The sequence below is a fragment of the Vulpes lagopus genome, chromosome 11 (genome assembly GCF_018345385.1).
Source record: "Vulpes lagopus strain Blue_001 chromosome 11, ASM1834538v1, whole genome shotgun sequence".
Classification (NCBI taxonomy): Eukaryota; Metazoa; Chordata; class Mammalia; order Carnivora; family Canidae; genus Vulpes; species Vulpes lagopus.
The window spans coordinates 49,647,077-49,664,537 of NC_054834.1; the positions used below are offsets into that span (position 1 = coordinate 49,647,077).

General features: G+C 64.6%; 1 protein-coding gene across 1 annotated transcript; it reads left to right on the plus strand.

Annotated features, from left to right (window-relative positions):
• The first annotated feature begins 1,855 nt into the window (after positions 1–1,855).
• On the plus strand, positions 1,856–13,442 carry B4GALNT4 (beta-1,4-N-acetyl-galactosaminyltransferase 4). The gene is made up of 20 exons (XM_041773363.1): positions 1,856–2,173; positions 4,918–5,021; positions 5,379–5,474; positions 5,558–5,653; positions 5,749–5,839; positions 5,916–6,016; positions 6,196–6,263; positions 6,449–6,527; positions 7,573–7,639; positions 7,751–7,885; positions 7,975–8,084; positions 8,158–8,258; positions 8,341–8,441; positions 8,522–9,368; positions 11,165–11,472; positions 11,606–11,759; positions 11,873–11,945; positions 12,045–12,198; positions 12,490–12,616; positions 12,959–13,442. The coding sequence occupies exons 1-20, from the start codon at positions 2,023–2,025 to the stop codon at positions 13,080–13,082; spliced, it is 3,087 nt and encodes a 1,028-aa protein (XP_041629297.1). The 5' UTR covers positions 1,856–2,022; the 3' UTR covers positions 13,083–13,442.
• Positions 13,443–17,461: the final 4,019 nt, after the last annotated feature.

Here is a 17,461-nt window from a genome sequence, read left to right on the forward strand (position 1 = left end):
GGCATCGTCCACAGCGTCGGAGACAGGACGCCGGGACGGTGGGATGTGGTCTGCTTGATTCTAGGCCCTGCAGCTAACAGGGAAGGACACAAGGACAGTGCGGCATGTCACAGCCAGACTGCAACTTCCTGCACAATGTGTCCAGGACGCAGTGGGGTCCACGTCCCTCCTCTGAAACCTGGGTGGCACGTGACAGCCTGTGGCATAACCGGTGGGCGGGGACCCAACAGGCGCTTTGCCCTTGGGGCTCCAGAGGCCGTATGCGGGCGCCCTGGGTGACCTGCCGGCTGAGCACCTCACAAGAATGCAGCCAGCCCGGCTCTGCAGCAAGGGTCTATTCCTTCCCCCTGAGGCCGACCACATCATAAAGCAGGGACAGGCTGTGGGGCCCTAACGCCCTGACTCACAGAATCCACGGACACCAGCAGCTGCCTCACAGCACTCACGCTGGGCTGCTGTGGTTCCCAGTGACATGAAGCTGGGACACACAGAGGAAGCAATAAAGGGAGAAGGCTGGCGGCTGGGGGGGACAGAGGCAGGAAGGGGCAAAGCCCATCATCCACCCACACGGCCTCCCACCCCCAGCCCTGCAGCAGCCGCACCCCAGGGCCCAGCCCTCATGTCCCAAGTGGAAGTGGAAGAGATTTGCCGTGCACCCCCTTTGCGTCCTGCCAGGCCTGCACAGCTGCTCTCCACCTCGACTCCATCGTCACCAGAGGCCACCCCCTTGCCCTCTGCTGCCCATCCACCTAGGCCAGGAAAGGCCTGGCCCCCCAGGATGAAGCCATGTGCTTCTGAGAGCCTCCCACATCTCACTCCCTCGCAAGCCCCCCACCCCTCCTGCCCACTCACCCACCACCATCACCTACCACCTGTGTCTCCCCAAAACTCCCTTCCCCTTTCCAGCCCTTTGAGCCCCAGTCCTTCGGGGTTGCTCTATTTTCTAGAGCCTTGCTTCCACTCCAAGACCAGGCTGCAGTCTTCGGGTAGCTTTCCCCCCATCCCCTGAGGCCCTGGTGTCCACTGCTTCCTCTCCGGAGTCCTCTGCTCTCTGTGTCCCCACCCCATAGCCTGTGCTTCCACCCCCACACGCCTGCTCCCCCAGGCCTCTGCAGCTCCACTTCCCCCGCGTGCCCCTCGGGGGGGACTCTGCACCCACGGCCAGCCACCAGGTCCGGTCCTCTGCCCCTCCCGTCCCCACGCCCACCCCCCTGCACCCCTGGCCTCCCCCCCTGGGTCCCCGGGTCCCCGCGCCCCCACGACCCCGGACTCCCGCGCCCCCGCACCCTCGAGTCCCCGCGCCCCCCTGAGCCCCCCTGCGCCCCCGGACCCCTACGCCCCCGCGCCCCCCTGCGCCCCCGGACCCCCGCGCCCCCAGACCCCTGCGCCCCAGGACCACCAGACCCCCGCGCCCAAGCCCCCCTGCACCCCCGGGTCCCCGCGCCCCCGGACCCCTACGCCCCCGCCCCCCTGCGCCCCCGGGTCCCCGCGCCCCCAGACCCCAGCACCCCCGGACCCCGCGCCCCCGCCCCCCTGCACCCCCGCGCCCCCGGACCCCCAGGTCCCCGCGCCCCCGCGCCCCCGCGCCGCGCGCCCAGGTGGATGCGCGCGCGTTGCGTGGAGACGAGCGGCGGGCACACCCTACCCCGGCGGCCCCGCCCCCCGCGCCGCGGATTGGCTCCCCGCGGGCTGCCCGGGCCCCGGTTGGCTGGCGCCGCGCGGCGGCCGGGCCCGTTTCACGGTGGGTAGCACCGCAGCGTGGATGCTGCTCGGTCCCGCCGCGGCCCCCAGGAGCGTGGAGCCGAGCGGCCGGGCGGGGCCGGGCGGGGGCACCGCCGGAGCCGCTCCGCCGCCCACCCCGGGCCCGCGGCCGAGGGCAGCCCGGGGTCGCGGCCGCGCCGAGTGGCCGCGGGCGGCGGACAAAGGGCCATGCGGGGCCGGGAGCCGCGGCGCGGGGCGCGCGGGAACCGGGGGCCGCAGCGGCGCCGCTGAGCACGCCCGAGGCGGGGCGGGGACGGCGCGATGCCGTGGTTCCCGGTGAAGAAGGTCCGCAAGCAGATCAAGCTGTTGCTGCTGCTGCTGCTGCTCACCTGCGCCGCGTGGCTCACGTACGTGCACCTGAGCCTGGTGCGCCAGGGCCGCGCGCTGCGCCAGCGGCTGGGCTACGGGCGAGGTAGGGAGGGGGCGCCGGGGGGCGGGGGGCGCGGCTCGACCGGGCCAGGAGCCCAGTGACGTCAGCAGTGACGCGCGCGACCCTCCCGGGGAGCGTCCCCCCACCTAGGCGGACTCGGGGATCCGACCCGGAGCCAGGAGCGAGGGGGTTTCCCGAGGGCTCTGGGAGGCCCCGCCCCCAGGCCCCGCAGGCTGGGATTTTCGAGAAGGCCTGGCAGGTCCGCCCCTCGCCCCCTTAGCGGAGCCTCAGTCTACCCATCTGCCCGGGAGAGGGCCGGGGGTGGGGAAGGGCTTGGAGGGAGCTGACTGGCGCTGTAGGGCCGCTGTAGGGCCCGGGATGCCCCAGGCAAACCTCTCACAGGGGCCTGAGATGCTTTTGTGCGGAGGGGAAGCAGGGAGACAGCCTGGGGACCCCTCAACTGCCTGGAGTGAACTTTCCCAGGCTCCTCCAGCTCACACTCCAGTGGGGACAGTGAACCCACAAAACAAGTCAGGCCCTGGGGAGTGTTGGGAGAGACAGCAGGGGAGGGTTGGGCTCGTGGGCTCCTGCAGCTCAGGGGATGCCTCGGGAGATGCGATGGCCTCTTGAAGGTGGTGACACACTTGGAGGAACGAGACTGGGACTGAAAAGCCGGTGGGGAGAGGAGAAACAGAGAGCCTGGACCCTGGGCGGGGCGGGGGGACAGGAGAGGGAAGGACCTCGGGGCAGGCGTGACCCCACACACACATCCCGGGGCAGACTGCCCCGAACCTTAAGGAGGCAGGGTGCTGGGCGTCCTTAGGACGGGAGGCGGGGAGACAGAGTCTTGCTTCCTAAAGACTCAGGCCCATGGCCGTGGCTCACAGCAGCAGGGCGCTCTCCACCCAGGAGTCCAAGCCTCCCTGTTCCCACTCCTGCCTCCCAGCTGCCGAAGCCACGGCCACCCTCCTGTGCCTAGACACCAGGCCCCCCAGATCTTCCAGGCCCAGAGTCTGGAGCTTGTCCCAACCCCGAGTCTACACACCTCACAGCCACCACACTCTTGAGAGGCTGAGTCCCTAAAAGAGGTCCCCCTCCCCCAGCTATCAGCAAACAAGGCAAGACCCCAGAGCGTGACCCAGTGACACAGAACAAGACCGGTCTCCCTTCCCTAGCCACCTCTGTGGCTTCTCAAGCGACCACAGTCCTCCCCAACTTGACTTCCTGAGCAGCTGGAGAGTCTAGCTCAGCAACTGGGAGGGGGTGGGGGTGTGGGAACCCCATTTCTGAGTCCCTGTCTGCCCTCAGCTCCCCCAGCAGAGAGGCTGGGACACTGGCCAGACTGCCCTCACTGCTCCTGGGTGAGCAGGAGCCGCTCCGGGTCCTGGAAGGTCAGACTCCCACGTGGCACCTTCCAGGAACGGCCGGCGCCCTCGGGTCTCGGCTCTGGCCAGCCCCTCCTCGGGCCTGCCTTGGGCTCCCCCCGGGGGCAGGGCTTGTGAGAAGCCGAGCAGCTAGACGTGCCCGGGGTCTTTTCAAGTATTGGGGTCAGTGCTATGTTCACTGACAACTGGGAGGCAGCGTCAGGGGGGCTACTTCCCTGGTGTTCCGTAGAGCGCCTGTGTGGCAGGTGGCCCTGTGTCCCTGCAGGACGGTGGCGGCAGCCTGGGCTGGGACCGCACCGCCGAAGGCCCCTAATACCCATGGACTGAGCCTGGTGGGCAGGGAGCATCAGGGCCAGGCTGTGGGGATTTGGCCCTGAGCCTCTTAAGGGCTCATCTCCCAGCTGGACAGAGGGCGGCAAGGGAGGAACCCAGGAGGAGCAGGTGGGCAGGCACCATGGGCACCCACAGGCCAGAGACCAAGGGCAGCTGCCCTGTCCCGGAGAGGGGGCTCGGGCCATGTGTCCACACAGGAATCCAGCTCCCAGGGCTGGTTCGAAGGAAGGCCAGGGGGGTTGAAACCATGCTCGCCCTGGAGCAGAGGCTGGGCTCCCGGATGGGGGAGCCCTGGGTGGGAGTGCCAGGAGAGGCAGAGGTGGGATACAGTAAAGCCTCCCTTCAGAGCCTCAGGTCCCAGGGTGTGGCACCCACCCCCACCACCCAGGGGACAGCGCGGGACGTTCAGGTCCACAGCTCGGGCAAGAGGTCCGGGAATCTGAGGGAGTTGGGGGCCTGGACGTGGTCTGCCGCAGGCTAGGGCATGGGGGGTCCACGGACAGACCTAGGAAGGGGTCCCCCCGGGGGACAGTCTCCCTCCAGAGTCCCGCTGGCCCAGGCCTCCACAGCCAGACCAGCGTGTGCAACCCCCTTCTGCCCAGACTGGTCAGGGCTCCTTTGGTCCCGAACCCCCACTCAAGGGCGGCAGGTGGCACCTGTGCCATGAGCCGGGCCCAGCCTCGCTTTACGACACAAGTGCCGGCTGTCCCGACAGCAAGGCCCGGCACTGACCCTTGGCACACTGTGGGGAGAGGGCAGGGGGGGCACAAAACCCCATGAGGGACAAGAGCTGAGGGTGCAGCGCGGTAGAGCTGGGGGCCTTGCTGGGGACACAGCCCGGTGGGGCGGCCAGGTGAGTGTGGACCTGTGGACCTCGCATGGGCTTGACGGGGGCTGCCTGCCCACAGAGGTGTGGAGGGGGCCCCGGCAGGGAGCAACTGCACAGCGACGGGGCAGCGGGTACCGGGAGCAGCTGACGCGGAGGGGCCGCAGTGGGAGGCGCCAGTGCCCCCGGCGGACCCCAGCAGCGGGGGCTGTGCCCCATGATGCCCCACGTGCCGCCCACAGACGGTGAGAAGCTGAGCGGAGTGACCGAGGGCAGGGGCGTCCGCGCTGCGCTGTCCACGCACAGGGCGGAGGACTCCAGTGAGAGCCGAGAGGAGGAGCAGGTGGTGAGCGGGGCCGCGGGCAAGAACGTGCTGCACCGTGCCCAGGCTCCGAGGCCGCGCATGGGCCGGTGTGTGGATGCAGGGGTGCGGCTGGCCAGCACCCGCGTGGCCTGGCCCGAGTTCCGTCCGTGCGGACGCAGGTGGTGCCTCGCGGGCTGGCCCAGGGTGCGGCTGGCAGGCGTGACAGGGCCGTCGGGACGTGTTGCCTGGGGGACGGTGGACTTGGGGCTTTCCGGCTGGCGGCGTGCAGGGCAGTCCTTGTGCAGTTTGTGTCGGGCTGTGTGTGCTTGTGTGACCCCTCCCTGACCTCCGTGTCTCAGCGTTGACCCCGTTGACCCCGGTGCCTTTTCTTTCCTGGAGCCTGAAGGCCGGGACCCAAACCTGCCGTTCCCTGCGGGGGCCAGAAAGCCGCCCCCTCTGAACCTCACTCGTCAGGTGCCCCCGTGGTGGGAAGAGGTGAGCGCTGCTCGGCTTGTGGGGGCCGCAGGGGCGCGCTGGGGGGGACTTTGCCCAAGGTAAGGCCCCCTCCTGCCCCACAGTACAAGGGGCAGGCGAATCTGCATGTCTTTGAGGACTGGTGTGGAGGCGCCGTGGGCCATCTGAGAAGGAACCTGCACTTCCCGCTCTTCCCCCACGTGAGTGCTGGGGGCAGGGCGCGCCCGCGTGTGGGGAGGGCTACAGGGTGCGGAGGGCGTTCGGGCGCTTTGACATCACAGGCCCCTGCCCCTAGACCCGCACCACCGTCAAGAAGTTGGCCGTGTCCCCCAAGTGGAAGAACTACGGACTACGGATTTTCGGCTTCATCCACCCGGCGAGAGATGGTGTGAGGGTAGGGGTGTGCCGGGGAGGGGGTCAGAAGGGCCACACGCCCCCCTGAGTCCCTGTCCTGTGGCCTAGGAGACGTCCAGTTCTCTGTGGCTTCAGATGACAACTCTGAGTTCTGGCTGAGCCCAGACGAGAGCCCAGCGGGCGCCCAGCTGGTGGCCTACGTGGGCAAGGTACCCTGGACCCCACAGCGCGCCTGCCCCGGCCCTGCACCCACACGCCCGTCTGTCTTCAGCAGGCCTCCTGCGGCCTCCGTCACCTCCAGCTTCTGAGGGACGGGGACTGGATGAGGCTGGTGCCCCCAAGGAGAGGGTGAACCCCCACCCCCCACCCCCTCTGTATCGCTCCCCAGACCGGCTCAGAGTGGACGGCACCTGGAGAATTCACCAAGTTCAGCTCCCAGGTGTCCAAACCCAAGCGGTAAGTGCCTGGGGGGGCATGCGCATGAGTGAGCACACATTAGCACACACAGCACACCTGAAACCACTGCCCTCATGCTATCCTGGCCAGACAGTGCTGGGGGCCATCCCAGAGCGCCCCATCTCTGGGCTCCCTGTTCTTGGGGCACGGTGGCCACGTGTCCCCCTGACTCCTCATGTCCCCAGGCTCATGGCCTCCCGGAGGTACTACTTTGAGCTGCTGCACAAACAGGACGACCGAGGCTCGGACCATGTGGAAGTGGGCGTGAGTGTGACTTGCCCTCTTAGAGCATCGCCTCCCTGCCCCTGCCCTCCCTGCTCCTAGTAGTCCCCGAAGGGCAGTGGTGTGGACCCTTCCCCCCGCCCCTGCCGTGTTCCCGTCCAGTTGGCAAAGCAGACCCCCAGGGACTGCCCCCGCCTGCTCGGAGAGGCTTCGTGGAGGAAGCGGGGCTTGAGTAGTCTTGAGAGATGACACGTTCACGGGGCGGGGGGGGGGGGGGGGATGTCCTCTTCAGGAGAGAATTTGGGACGGGCTGCATGGGATGAATTCCAGATCTCAGGAAGGCAGAGGATGGCAACACACAGCATTCCTCCAGAACTCCAGGGGGCGGGGGTGGGGACAGCTCTGGCTTTGTCCTGAGGACGTGGTTATTGGGTTTACATTCCAGGAAAACCCCTTCAGCCCTGGAGCCCGGGGGAGGGATGTCTTGTGCAGTCCCTGAACCAGGGAGGTGGGAAAGGAGGGGGGCAGGGGTGCACAGGACAGAGGGCCCAACCTGGCTGCGCATGGGGTGATGACTAGAGTGGGATGGGGGTGCTCAGCGCATCCCTGTGTCCAGCATATGTGACAGGCATCACCCCAGCCCAGCTGGCACGGAGTGGGGTGACCTCGTGGAAGCCGTGGATGAGCTGAGAAGGGAAGAGGCCCTGGAACAGCTCCTGGAAAGTCCAGCCTGGGAGGAGGGAGGAGGGACAGAGCCTGCGGACGAGACTGGGAGACAGAGGGGGACCCTGGTCTCGTGAGGGGGTGTGTGCGGGCCCTGGGAGGGTCCGCGGTGACCTCCAGGAGAGCCGCGGCTGCAGAATGGGGAAGCAGGCCGCAGGGGGGTGCCCAGGACATCAGGAGGGGCCTGGAGGGAGCAAGGGGAGGGGGTCCTTACCTGCCTCCCATCCACCCTCCGGATTCCCTGCACCCTTGAAGGGGCTGTCCCAACTAGGTCCTATGCCCACATCAGAGAAGACCCGTTCCTTTGAAGCTGTTCCCGTTCTCACCCCACACCTTGGTCCTGACCGCTCTCTCCCTCCCCCAGTGGCGAGCCTTCTTGCCGGGCCTGAAGTTTGAGGTCATCGGCTCTGCTTACATCTCCCTGTACACAGGTGAGGGGCCCAGTGCCTCGGTGGGGAGGGGGGCTCTGGATGTCTGTGCAGAGAGCTGAGGAGTGGTCTTTGGGCACTCCTGGGGACCCCCGTGCCCCTCTGTGCCCCCAGATGAATCATCCCTGAAGATGGACCATGTGGCACACGTGCCCCAGTCTCCAGCTAGCCACGTGGGGGGGCACCTGCCGCAGGAGGAGCCCAGAGCTGACATGCTGCGCCCAGACCCCCGAGACACCTTCTTCCTCAGTGAGCCCGGACCCCCTGCCCAGGGGGCGGGGCTTGGGAGGTGGGGCGGGGCGCAGCCTGCCACTCACGCTGTGGCCACGCCCCCACAGCGCCCCGGGTGGAGCCTTCGAGCCTGGAGAATGTGCTGGAGCCCTGCGCCTACGCCCCCACCTATGTGGTCAAGGACTTTCCCATTGCGAGATACCAGGGCCTGCAGTTTGTAAGTGCCCGAGAGCCCCCCGGGACCCAGGCCGCCCCCCCGGGGTTCCCTGAGCCCTGCGCCCCGCCCGCAGGTGTACCTGTCCTTCGTCTACCCCAACGACCACACGCGCCTCACTCACATGGAGACTGAAAACAAATGCTTCTACCGGGAGTCGCCGCTGTACTTGGAGAGGTGAGTGGGGGGTGGGGGGGATGGGGGGCGCACCGGCGGGGCGGGGGGCGGGGTCCGCGCTAATGCCCCACCCCCCCCGCAGGTTCGGGTTCTATAAGTACATGAAGATGGACAAGGAGGAGGGCGAGGAGGACGAGGAGGACGACGTGCAGCGCCGGGCCTTCCTCTTTCTCAACCCGGATGGTGAGGCAGGCGCCCCGGTGCCCCCAGCCTGCGCCCCCCCCGCCCCCCCGGGGCCGGCGGCTCACCCGTGCCTCCCGCAGACCTCCTGGACGACGAGGACGAGGGGGAGCTGCTGGACAGTCTGGAGCCCACGGAGGCGTCCCCCCTGCGCGGCGGCCGCCTCCCCTCGGCCACGGCCCCCACCCCGCCGAGCCCCAGGCGCTCCCGGGCGCTGAGCTGGGCCGCGCGCCCCCCGCCCCTCCTGCTGGGCCGCGCCCCGCGCCCCCGAGCTGCGCCCGCGCCGCCCAAGGTGTACGTGACCCGCGTGCGCCCCGGGCCGCGCGCACCCCTTCGGGCCCTGGCGCCCCTGGGCCCGCGCAGCCCCCCGCGGCCGCCCTTCCCCGGCGTCTTCCTCCGCCCCCGGCCGATCCCCCGCATGCAGCTGCGGGCGCCCCCCCGGCCGCCCCGGCCTCCAGGCCGCAGGACTGGCCGCCCCCAGGCCACGCAGCCGCGGACCCCCGCCCGGGCGCAGGCCACGCGGGGCAGCCGGGAGGGCCAGGCGCGCGTGCCCGCCCTCGCCGCGCCCACCGCGGGCTTGAACTCGTCGTCGGAAGCACAGCCCGTGACTTCCTTCCTGAGCTTGTCCCAGGTGTCCGGGCCGCAGCTGCCTGGGGAGGACGAGCAGGAGGAGGAGGAGGAGGCGGACGAGGACGGGGCCCCAGGCGCGGAGGACAGCGACGAGGCGGTGGGGCCCCCGCGCGGCCGCTGGCGCGAGGACGCCATTGACTGGCAGCGCACGTTCAGCGTGGGCGCCGTGGACTTCGAGCTGCTGCGCTCCGACTGGAACGACCTGCGCTGCAACGTGTCGGGGAACCTGCAGCTGCCCGAGGCCGAGGCCGTGGACGTGGTGGCTCAGTACATGGAGCGGCTGAACGCGCGCCATGGCGGGTGCGGGGGAGGGGGCGAGGGGGGTGCAGGGGAGGGGGTGAGGGGGCACAGGGGAAGGGAGGCCCTGGTGGGTGTGCGGAGAGGGGGTGCAGGGGAGGGGGAGAGGGGGCACGGGGGAGGGGAGCCCTACTGGGTGTGTGGAGAGGGGGCCAGGGGAGGGCAGGCCCTGGTGGGTGCAGAGAGGGGAATCCAGGGAAGGGGGGGAGGGGAGCCCTGCTAGGTGTGCAGAGAGGGGGCACAGGGGAGGGCAGGCCCTGGTCTCTGGGAGCCTTCAAACCGGGGGTGATGGGCTCCGGGAGCGGCGCACACACTCCCTGGGGCAGAGTCTTGTCTGCCTGTCTCCTCTGGGGCTGCTTACGGTGCAGGTTCCCTGTCCACTGTTAGAAGCCTGACCCCCACACACACCCAGGACTGGCTCCCTGTCCTGCACTTCCAGACCCCACCCTCACCTTGCGCTTGAACCCAAGAACAAATCTGAGCCAGCCGGGTCTGTCCTCGAGGGACAGACACAGCCAAAGGTCAAGCCCAGAGTACCCGGACCCCTCCTCTCCCGGCATCGTGCCACTGGGTCTTCCAAGCGGGTCTTCCTCTGACTCCAGGGAAGTACCCAGTGCTCCTGCCCGTTGTTGTCTCTGGTCTCCCCCAGGTCCTGAGATTCCAGGCCTGTCTGCACCCCCACTCCCTCATAGGTAGTGTTGTGGAGAGTGGGAGGCCCCATTTGGGCCCCCAGAAGACCCTGGAAAGTTCTGAGCCGTGTGAGCCCTGAAGGAGGAGCAGGATCTGGCCAGCTAGCCACGGCAGGCAGAGGCAGGGGGGCCGGAGGATGCAGAGGCCAGAGGAGGGGCCGCTGTGGGCCTCGAGCAACCTGCCCAGCACCCCTCTTGCTTGCTTGCAGTACAAGGTTCTGGGCAGGACAGGGGTTCGACCTGTTTGGGTTGGAGACCGGCGTCTCCCCGCCTTGGAGAGGAGTAGACAGGATGGGAAGCCCAGAGGAGCCATGAGTGACAGGCCGTGATGGGACAGACAGCATGGGTGGACGGGGGTTGGCTTCTGGGGGACCCTCAGCTTCCCGAGAGCGGCAGACGGGTGGCCCTAGCACCGAGGGTGCGGGTAGACCCAGGGCGTCTGCAGCAGAACATCCCTGATGCTGGGGAGACCTCGTGGGGAGGGCAGGGTGGACAGGAGGGGTGGGCGCCCCTCGGGGGTCACACAGGTAGGCGCCACAGTGAGGGGCGCTGCCCACGCAGGAAGGACAGGCGGGAGGGAGCAGCAGGGCAGGAGCCCGTTTTCCCGGGATGAGCAGCCTCTGCTTGAAGGCAGGGCAGGGGACAAAGGACACTCAGCGGGGCAGGGGCAGGCCCAGGCACGTCCTCGGGGCCTCCGAGCGGCAGGCGCACACCGGGAGCCGGTTGGAGGCTCCGCGCAGAGACGCGGGCGCCAAGAAGGGGGCTCAGCCCGCGTGAGGGCATGTGGAGGGCAACTTAGGATCTGCTCGCGGCCCTCTGAGGCTACCTGAAGACCTCGACCTCGTCCTGCGGCCGCTGGGGGCCCTGAAGCCCCCTGAGCGTGTCCTAGAGGAGAGGGTCCACTGGGGAGGCCGGGTGGCGGGAAGGGCTGACGTGGCTGCCCCCGCGGGACGGAGGCGCTCCGCGTGGCCTGTCTTCTCCAGCAACTCCAGCTTCTCCCCGCGGGCCTGAGGTGCGAGGAGCCCGACCACCTGGGGGGGGTCACCAAGCAGAGGGGGGACCGCCCGCCCCCAGGCCAAGGGCGCTGACCCAGGCCACTCGGCTTCCCAGGCGCTTCGCGCTCCTGCGCATCGTGAACGTGGAGAAGCGCCGAGACTCGGCCCGCGGCAGCCGCTTCCTGCTGGAGCTGGAGTTGCAGGAGCGCGGGGGCGGCCGCCGGCGCCTGTCGGAGTACGTGTTCCTGCGGCTGCCCGGGGCACATGCCGGGGACGGGGACGCTGACGCCTATGCCGAGCCCGATGCGCGGAGCCCCGAGCCCGCCCCTGCCGCCCCCACGCGCCCCGACGGCCGCCCCGAGCTCTGCCGGCCACTGCACCTGGCCTGGCGCCAGGACGTGATGGTGCACTTCATCGTGCCAGGTGCGCGGGGGCGGGGGGGCGGTGCCTGGTGAGGGAGCCCGGGGGCGGGGGGGGGGGGGGGGGGAGCCTCCAGGACGGGGGAGCCTGGTGAGCAGAGGCCGCTTGGGGTGGACTCAGGCCCGTCTTCCCCCAGTGAAGAACCAGGCGCGCTGGGTGGCACAGTTCCTGGCGGACATGGCCGCGCTGCACGCCCGCACCGGTGACTCGCACTTCAGCGTCATCCTGGTGGACTTCGAGAGCGAGGACATGGACGTGGAGCGGGCCCTGCATGCCGCCCACCTGCCTCGGTAACCGTGCCCGCACCCCTGCCTCCTGGGGGCCGCGGGTTCCCCCTGTGCCCCGGGGCTGCACAGTGACTTCCCGCCCACTCTCTCTCGCCCCTTCACCCCCCGCCCCCCAGGTACCAGTACCTGAGGCGAACCGGAAACTTCGAGCGCTCGGCCGGCTTGCAAGCTGGCGTGGACGCCGTGGAGGTGCGCGGAAGGGACGCGCGGGCAGGGAGCCGAGGGAGGGCTGGGCCTGAGGGAACGGCGCCAGGGGACCTCTATGATCTCGGTGATCTCCACCTCCAGGACGCCAGCAGCATCGTCTTCCTGTGTGACCTGCACATTCACTTCCCGCCCAACATCCTGGATGGCATCCGCAAGCACTGTGTGGAGGGCAAGCTGGCCTTCGCGCCCGTGGTCATGCGCCTGGGCTGCGGGAGCTCGCCAGGGGACCCACACGGTAATGCCCTGGGCGGCCCCAGAGCACTAGGGCTGCCGCCTGCGCCAGGGTAAAATCGAGGCCCCGGAGGCAGGCCTGGGCCCGTCGGTGCCCCTCCTGGTGCCCAGGTCCCCCCAGAACCTCCAGGGCTACGCCTGACCCCAGGAGCCTCCTCCAGCACCCTAGTCACAAGCTCCGCAGATGGGTGCCCCCGGGAGCCGCTCCAACCTGGGACCCTGTCCCGGACCCACTCCTGCGGCTGGGGAGGAAGGCTCGCGGGGCCAGGGGTCTGAGGGGCACTTTCCTGCCCAGGTTACTGGGAGGTGAATGGCTTCGGCCTTTTCGGGATCTACAAGTCAGACTTTGACCGGGTCGGAGGCATGAACACCGAGGAGTTCCGCGACCAGTGGGGGGGCGAGGACTGGGAGCTCTTGGACAGGTGAGTGCCTCCCCAGCCCTCAGGGAGACCAAGGACGCTTCCATAGGTTCCCCTGAGTGGGGAGGATGAAGCCTGGGGGATCCTCCCGGCTGCGGGGACCGTGTCCTCCTGCTTGGTCTCTGCCCGAGGAGAGGCCCTTTGACCTCACCCCGAGTCCCCAAGTCCCTTCCTACTTCCAGGGCCCTACAGACTCTGTCCCCAGACCGCGCCGCCCCCGTGGTGCCCCTGGGCCCCCATCGCTACCAGGTCCCAACGCGGTGGGAGCCCTGACCCCCCAGATCCTACAGGCTCGGGGGCAGTGCCGCCACCCCACCCCGGCTCCTGACACCCCTTTCTGCCCAGGGTCCTGCAGGCAGGGCTGGAGGTGGAGCGGCTCCGACTGAGGAATTTCTACCACCATTACCACTCCAAGCGGGGCATGTGGGGCACGCACAGCCGGAAGGGCTCCCGCGGTGGGGGCCCGTGACCAGGCCGCCTGCCCGGCTGCACCCCGAGGTGGCGGCTGGGGGCCGGGCCCCGGGCCTGGTCCCGAGCGACACGGGGCGCCTCGCAGGGCACCGCCACCACCGTGCCTGGCCTACGCGGCCACCCCGCGCCCTTCGCCGCGAGGCAGCCTTCACAGCTGCGTGGGGCCCGCTGGTCTCCACACCCTGTGCGATGATTTCTGTGAAATTTTGCCGTAGCGACGACATTGTTTTCAGGATTTCCAAGAGTTATGTCTGTTCCGTTTTTTATTCAGAATGAAATGAAATATTTTTTTTAGTTCTGACTGGTCCTCTGCCTGGTTGTGTTGGGAGGGCAGAGGTGATGCCTGGCGACAGCAGGGAGCCCGCCGGCCTTGGGTACCCAGAGCCCCTGCCCCAAGGGCCTGCACATGGCTGCAGCCGCCACACCGCCCCCTCCGCCCCCTGCCACGCTCGGGAGCCTCGGCTCCGGAGGTGGGCTGACTTCCTTCCCCCCCACCTCGGTGCGGTGGAGGCACGCGGCCTTGGGCAGGGGCACGGCCTTGGCACCTGCCGGGAAGGAGCACTTGGCCATCGCACTGCCCTCCCTTTTGAAAACAGAACTTGGGTGTCAGTCGCGACCCCGTCGTCCCAGGAGGGGAAGGTGAATGGGCAGGGCCCTAGGAGCATGCTGGGGGCAGCACTTGGCTGAGCTGCCGGAAGCAGAAAACCCCTCTCAAGCTGGTTGACACTGTGATGGGGGGAGGGGAGCTGGGAGCTGATCTGACTTCTGTTCACGTAAGTGGGAGTTCAGGCTCTGGGCGCTCCAGGTGAGTATTGACAGGTGAAGATGCTGTCGAGGCCTGGCTCCTCCTGGGGGTGTCAGCTGTCGGAAGCTTGGTCCCAGCCCCAGGAGGGAGGCTGGTGCTCTGCCTGTGGGAGATCTCTGTGGCCGGCACAGACAGCGGAGAACGTCTCGTAGTTCTGGGGGTCCGAGGTCCTAAAGCCAAGGTCTCTATAGGCTCGAGCTCCTGGAAGCTTTAAGATCAAACCGGCTTCACCCTCGGCCCACTGAGAGGCTGCTTAGGTTCTGGGCTCAGGGCTTCTTCTGCCCTCAAGCCAGCAGCTTGCTGTTTTCACACCGGCCACTCTGGAGGTCCCGGCATCTCCCCTCTGCTTCCATTGTCGCATCTTCCCCCGACCCTCCTAACTCCGTCCCGTGAGGACACCTATGACTACACATTCACCAGGATAATCTCCCATCTCTATCAGTATTCTTTATGTAACCACATCTGCAGAGTCCTTCTTGCCACGTAAGGTGACGGTCACAGGTTTCAGGGATTGGGGCCTGGATGCCTTTGGGGCCATGATTCTTCCTCGTTCACATTCAGTGGGAAGGCTGTCCAACCCCAGCAGCCCAAACAGTCCTCGTGAGGTTGACCCAAGGTGTCATCTAAGGTCGTACCTTGCCATGAGCACGGGGCAGCAGGAAGGATCCCAGGGAGAGAAGAACCAGATGGACACCACCCTCTGGCCCTGAGAAGATTCTAGAAATGACCCTGCTAGAAGGGACATTCAGCCCTGCCACCGCTGAGCAGAGTGGCCAGCAGATGCTTGTGGACACTAAGTCATCTGTGACCAGCTTCACAACAGGTGCTGCTGGTCCAGAGAGCACAAGTGCCTACGGGGCAGCGGGCGCAGCTCACCCGCCTCATCCCTGCTCGGAAGCTACCAGGGCCCTTTGTTCATGCTGCCCTCCTCTCCCCCAGTGTGAGCTCAGATGGCATTTTCTCTTTTTCATAACAAGAAAACTAGTGCTGGCTGCAGAAATACATTCTCCAAAAGGGAGAGGAGGAGAGAAGAGAAACGTCAACAATAGGCAGGTGAAGCAAACACCTCAGAGAAATTATGTCAGGAAGCAGGAGGAGATTTCAAGCGAAACCCCATGTAATCTGGATTATACATACACCATAATTTATTAACCCATTTTAGCAATTATTTATTGAGCACACAGTACATGTTGAGCAGTTAAGCATGAAGGGAAAAGAAGTGAACACGAGAGACAAGAATTGGCCCTCTTGGAACTTTACCTTCCGGCGAAGGGTGAGGGGAGCAGACAATAGACACAACACAGAAAATGTCTAGTATGTTAGCTGGTGGCAGCTGTTGTAGAAAATAATTAAGCCCCCTCCCCCCAAAAAAGAAAAAGAAGATAATTAAACCCTGAAAGAAAAAAAAAAAAAAACCCTGAAAGAGAACAGTAAGTTTGAGCGAGCCTGCAGTTGTAAACAGTGCTCAGAGAAAGCAAGCCTGAGAAGCAGATGTCCCAGAGAACACCTGCAGGCTGTACAGCGGCTACGGTCAGAGGTGACACTTGAAATTGTTCTTTTCTAATTAGTGATTAACGCCTGTCACCACTCCTCAATGTCATACTGGAAGTACATTGACCCTTGAACAATACAGGGGGGTTAGGGCAGCAACCCCCTGCATAGTCGAAAATCCCTATATAACTTTAGCCCCCAAAACCTGGCTGCTAAGAGCCTACTGGTGATGGGAAGCCTCACCAATAACGCAAAACTGTCAGTTGACACATATTTTGTTATTATTGTTTATTTTTTTAATTTTTTGACACATTTTATATGAATTATGTACTGTTTTTAAAATAAGCTGGAAAAAAGAAAATGTTAAGAGAATCACAGGGAAGAGAAACTACACTTAGGGTACTGCACTGTATCAAAAAAAAAAAAAATCCAGAAATAGGTGGACCTGCACCGTTCAAACACATGCTGTTCAAGAGTCAACCACATTAGCTAATGCAATAAGACAAAACGAAATAAGAGTTAGACATATGGGAAATTAAAGGGATGCATGCATAAAGGGCTTTGTTTGCAGATGATCAGCTATGTAAAAAATCCAAAAGAATCAGCAAAACAACAAAACATCCTGGAACTAACAAGCAATTGCAGCAAAGTTGCAGGATATAAAGTTAATACACCAAAGTCACTTGCTTTCCTATAGATCAGCAATGAATAATTAGAACTTGAAATTTAGGGGCACCTGGGAGGTTCAGAGGTTGAGCGTCTCCCTTTGGCTCAGGGTGTGACCCCAGGGGTCTTGGGATCGAGTCCCACATCGGGCTCCCCGCAGGGAGCCTGCTCCTCCCTCTGCCTGTGTGTATCGCATGAATAAATAAAATCTTTAAGTATTTTTTTTTTTTGAGAGAGAGAGAGTACAAGCAGGGGAAGAAGCAGGCTCCCTGCAGGGAGCCAGATGCAGGGCTCAACCCCAGGGCCCAGGATCATGGCCCAAAAGGAAGGCAAACACTTTACCACCTGAGCCACTCAGGTGCCTCAGAACTTGAGATTCAAAACACGATACCATTTACATTAACCAAAAAAAAAAAAAAAGCTTATGTATAAAATAACAAAATACACCGAAGATCTATATGAGGAAAACTGCAAAAACTCATGAACGACCTTGAAGAAAAGTTAAATAAATGGAGAAATGTCCTGTGTTCGAAAAGTTAAATAAATGGAGAAATGTCCTGTGTTCATGAACAGGAAGACCCCGTATTACCATGATTCCTGCTCTTCCCAACTTGATATGTAGAGTCCGTGCAATCCCAACCACAATTGCAGCAGGTGATTTTGTGGATGTCAACAAATTGATTTGAAAGTTTATGTGAAGAGACCAAAAAGACCCAGAAAAGCCAACACGATATTGAAGGAGAAGAACAAAGTTGGAGGGCGCTGCCCGGCTTCAAGGCTGGCTGGGGAGAGACAGCGATCAACACCACGTACAGATGAAAGTAGACAGATCAAGGGAACAGAATAGAGAGGTCAGCCCCACATGGGCGCCTGGTAGGCTCTCTTGGGGAAGCGGGGGCCTTCGGCGCAGGTTGTGATCTCAGGGTCCTGGGATGGAGCTCCGGGTCGGCCTCCCAGCTCCTTGGGGAGCCTCCTTCTCCCTCTCCCTCTGCTGTAGCTCCCCCTTCTGTGCTCTCTTGCTCTGTTAAATAAATAAATAAAACCTAGAAAAGAAAGAAAGAAGCCACATACGTGTGGCCAACTGATCTTTGACAAAGAAGCAAAGGCGGGCAGCCCGGGTGGCTCAGCGGTTAGCGCCGCCTTCAGCCCAGGGTGTGATCCTGGAGACCCCAGGATCGAGTCCCACGTCGGACTCCCTGCACGGAGCCTGCTTCTCCCTCTCCCTCTGCCTATGTCTCTGCCTCTCTTTCGGTGTCTCTGTCTGTCTCTCATGAATAAATAAGTAAAATCTTTAAAAATAAAAAAAATTTAAAAATGGTCCCGAGACCTTAACGGGCACCTCACCGAACAGGATGCACAGATGGCAAACAAGCACATGCAAAGTTGCCCCACATACGACCCACGAGGGAAATGAG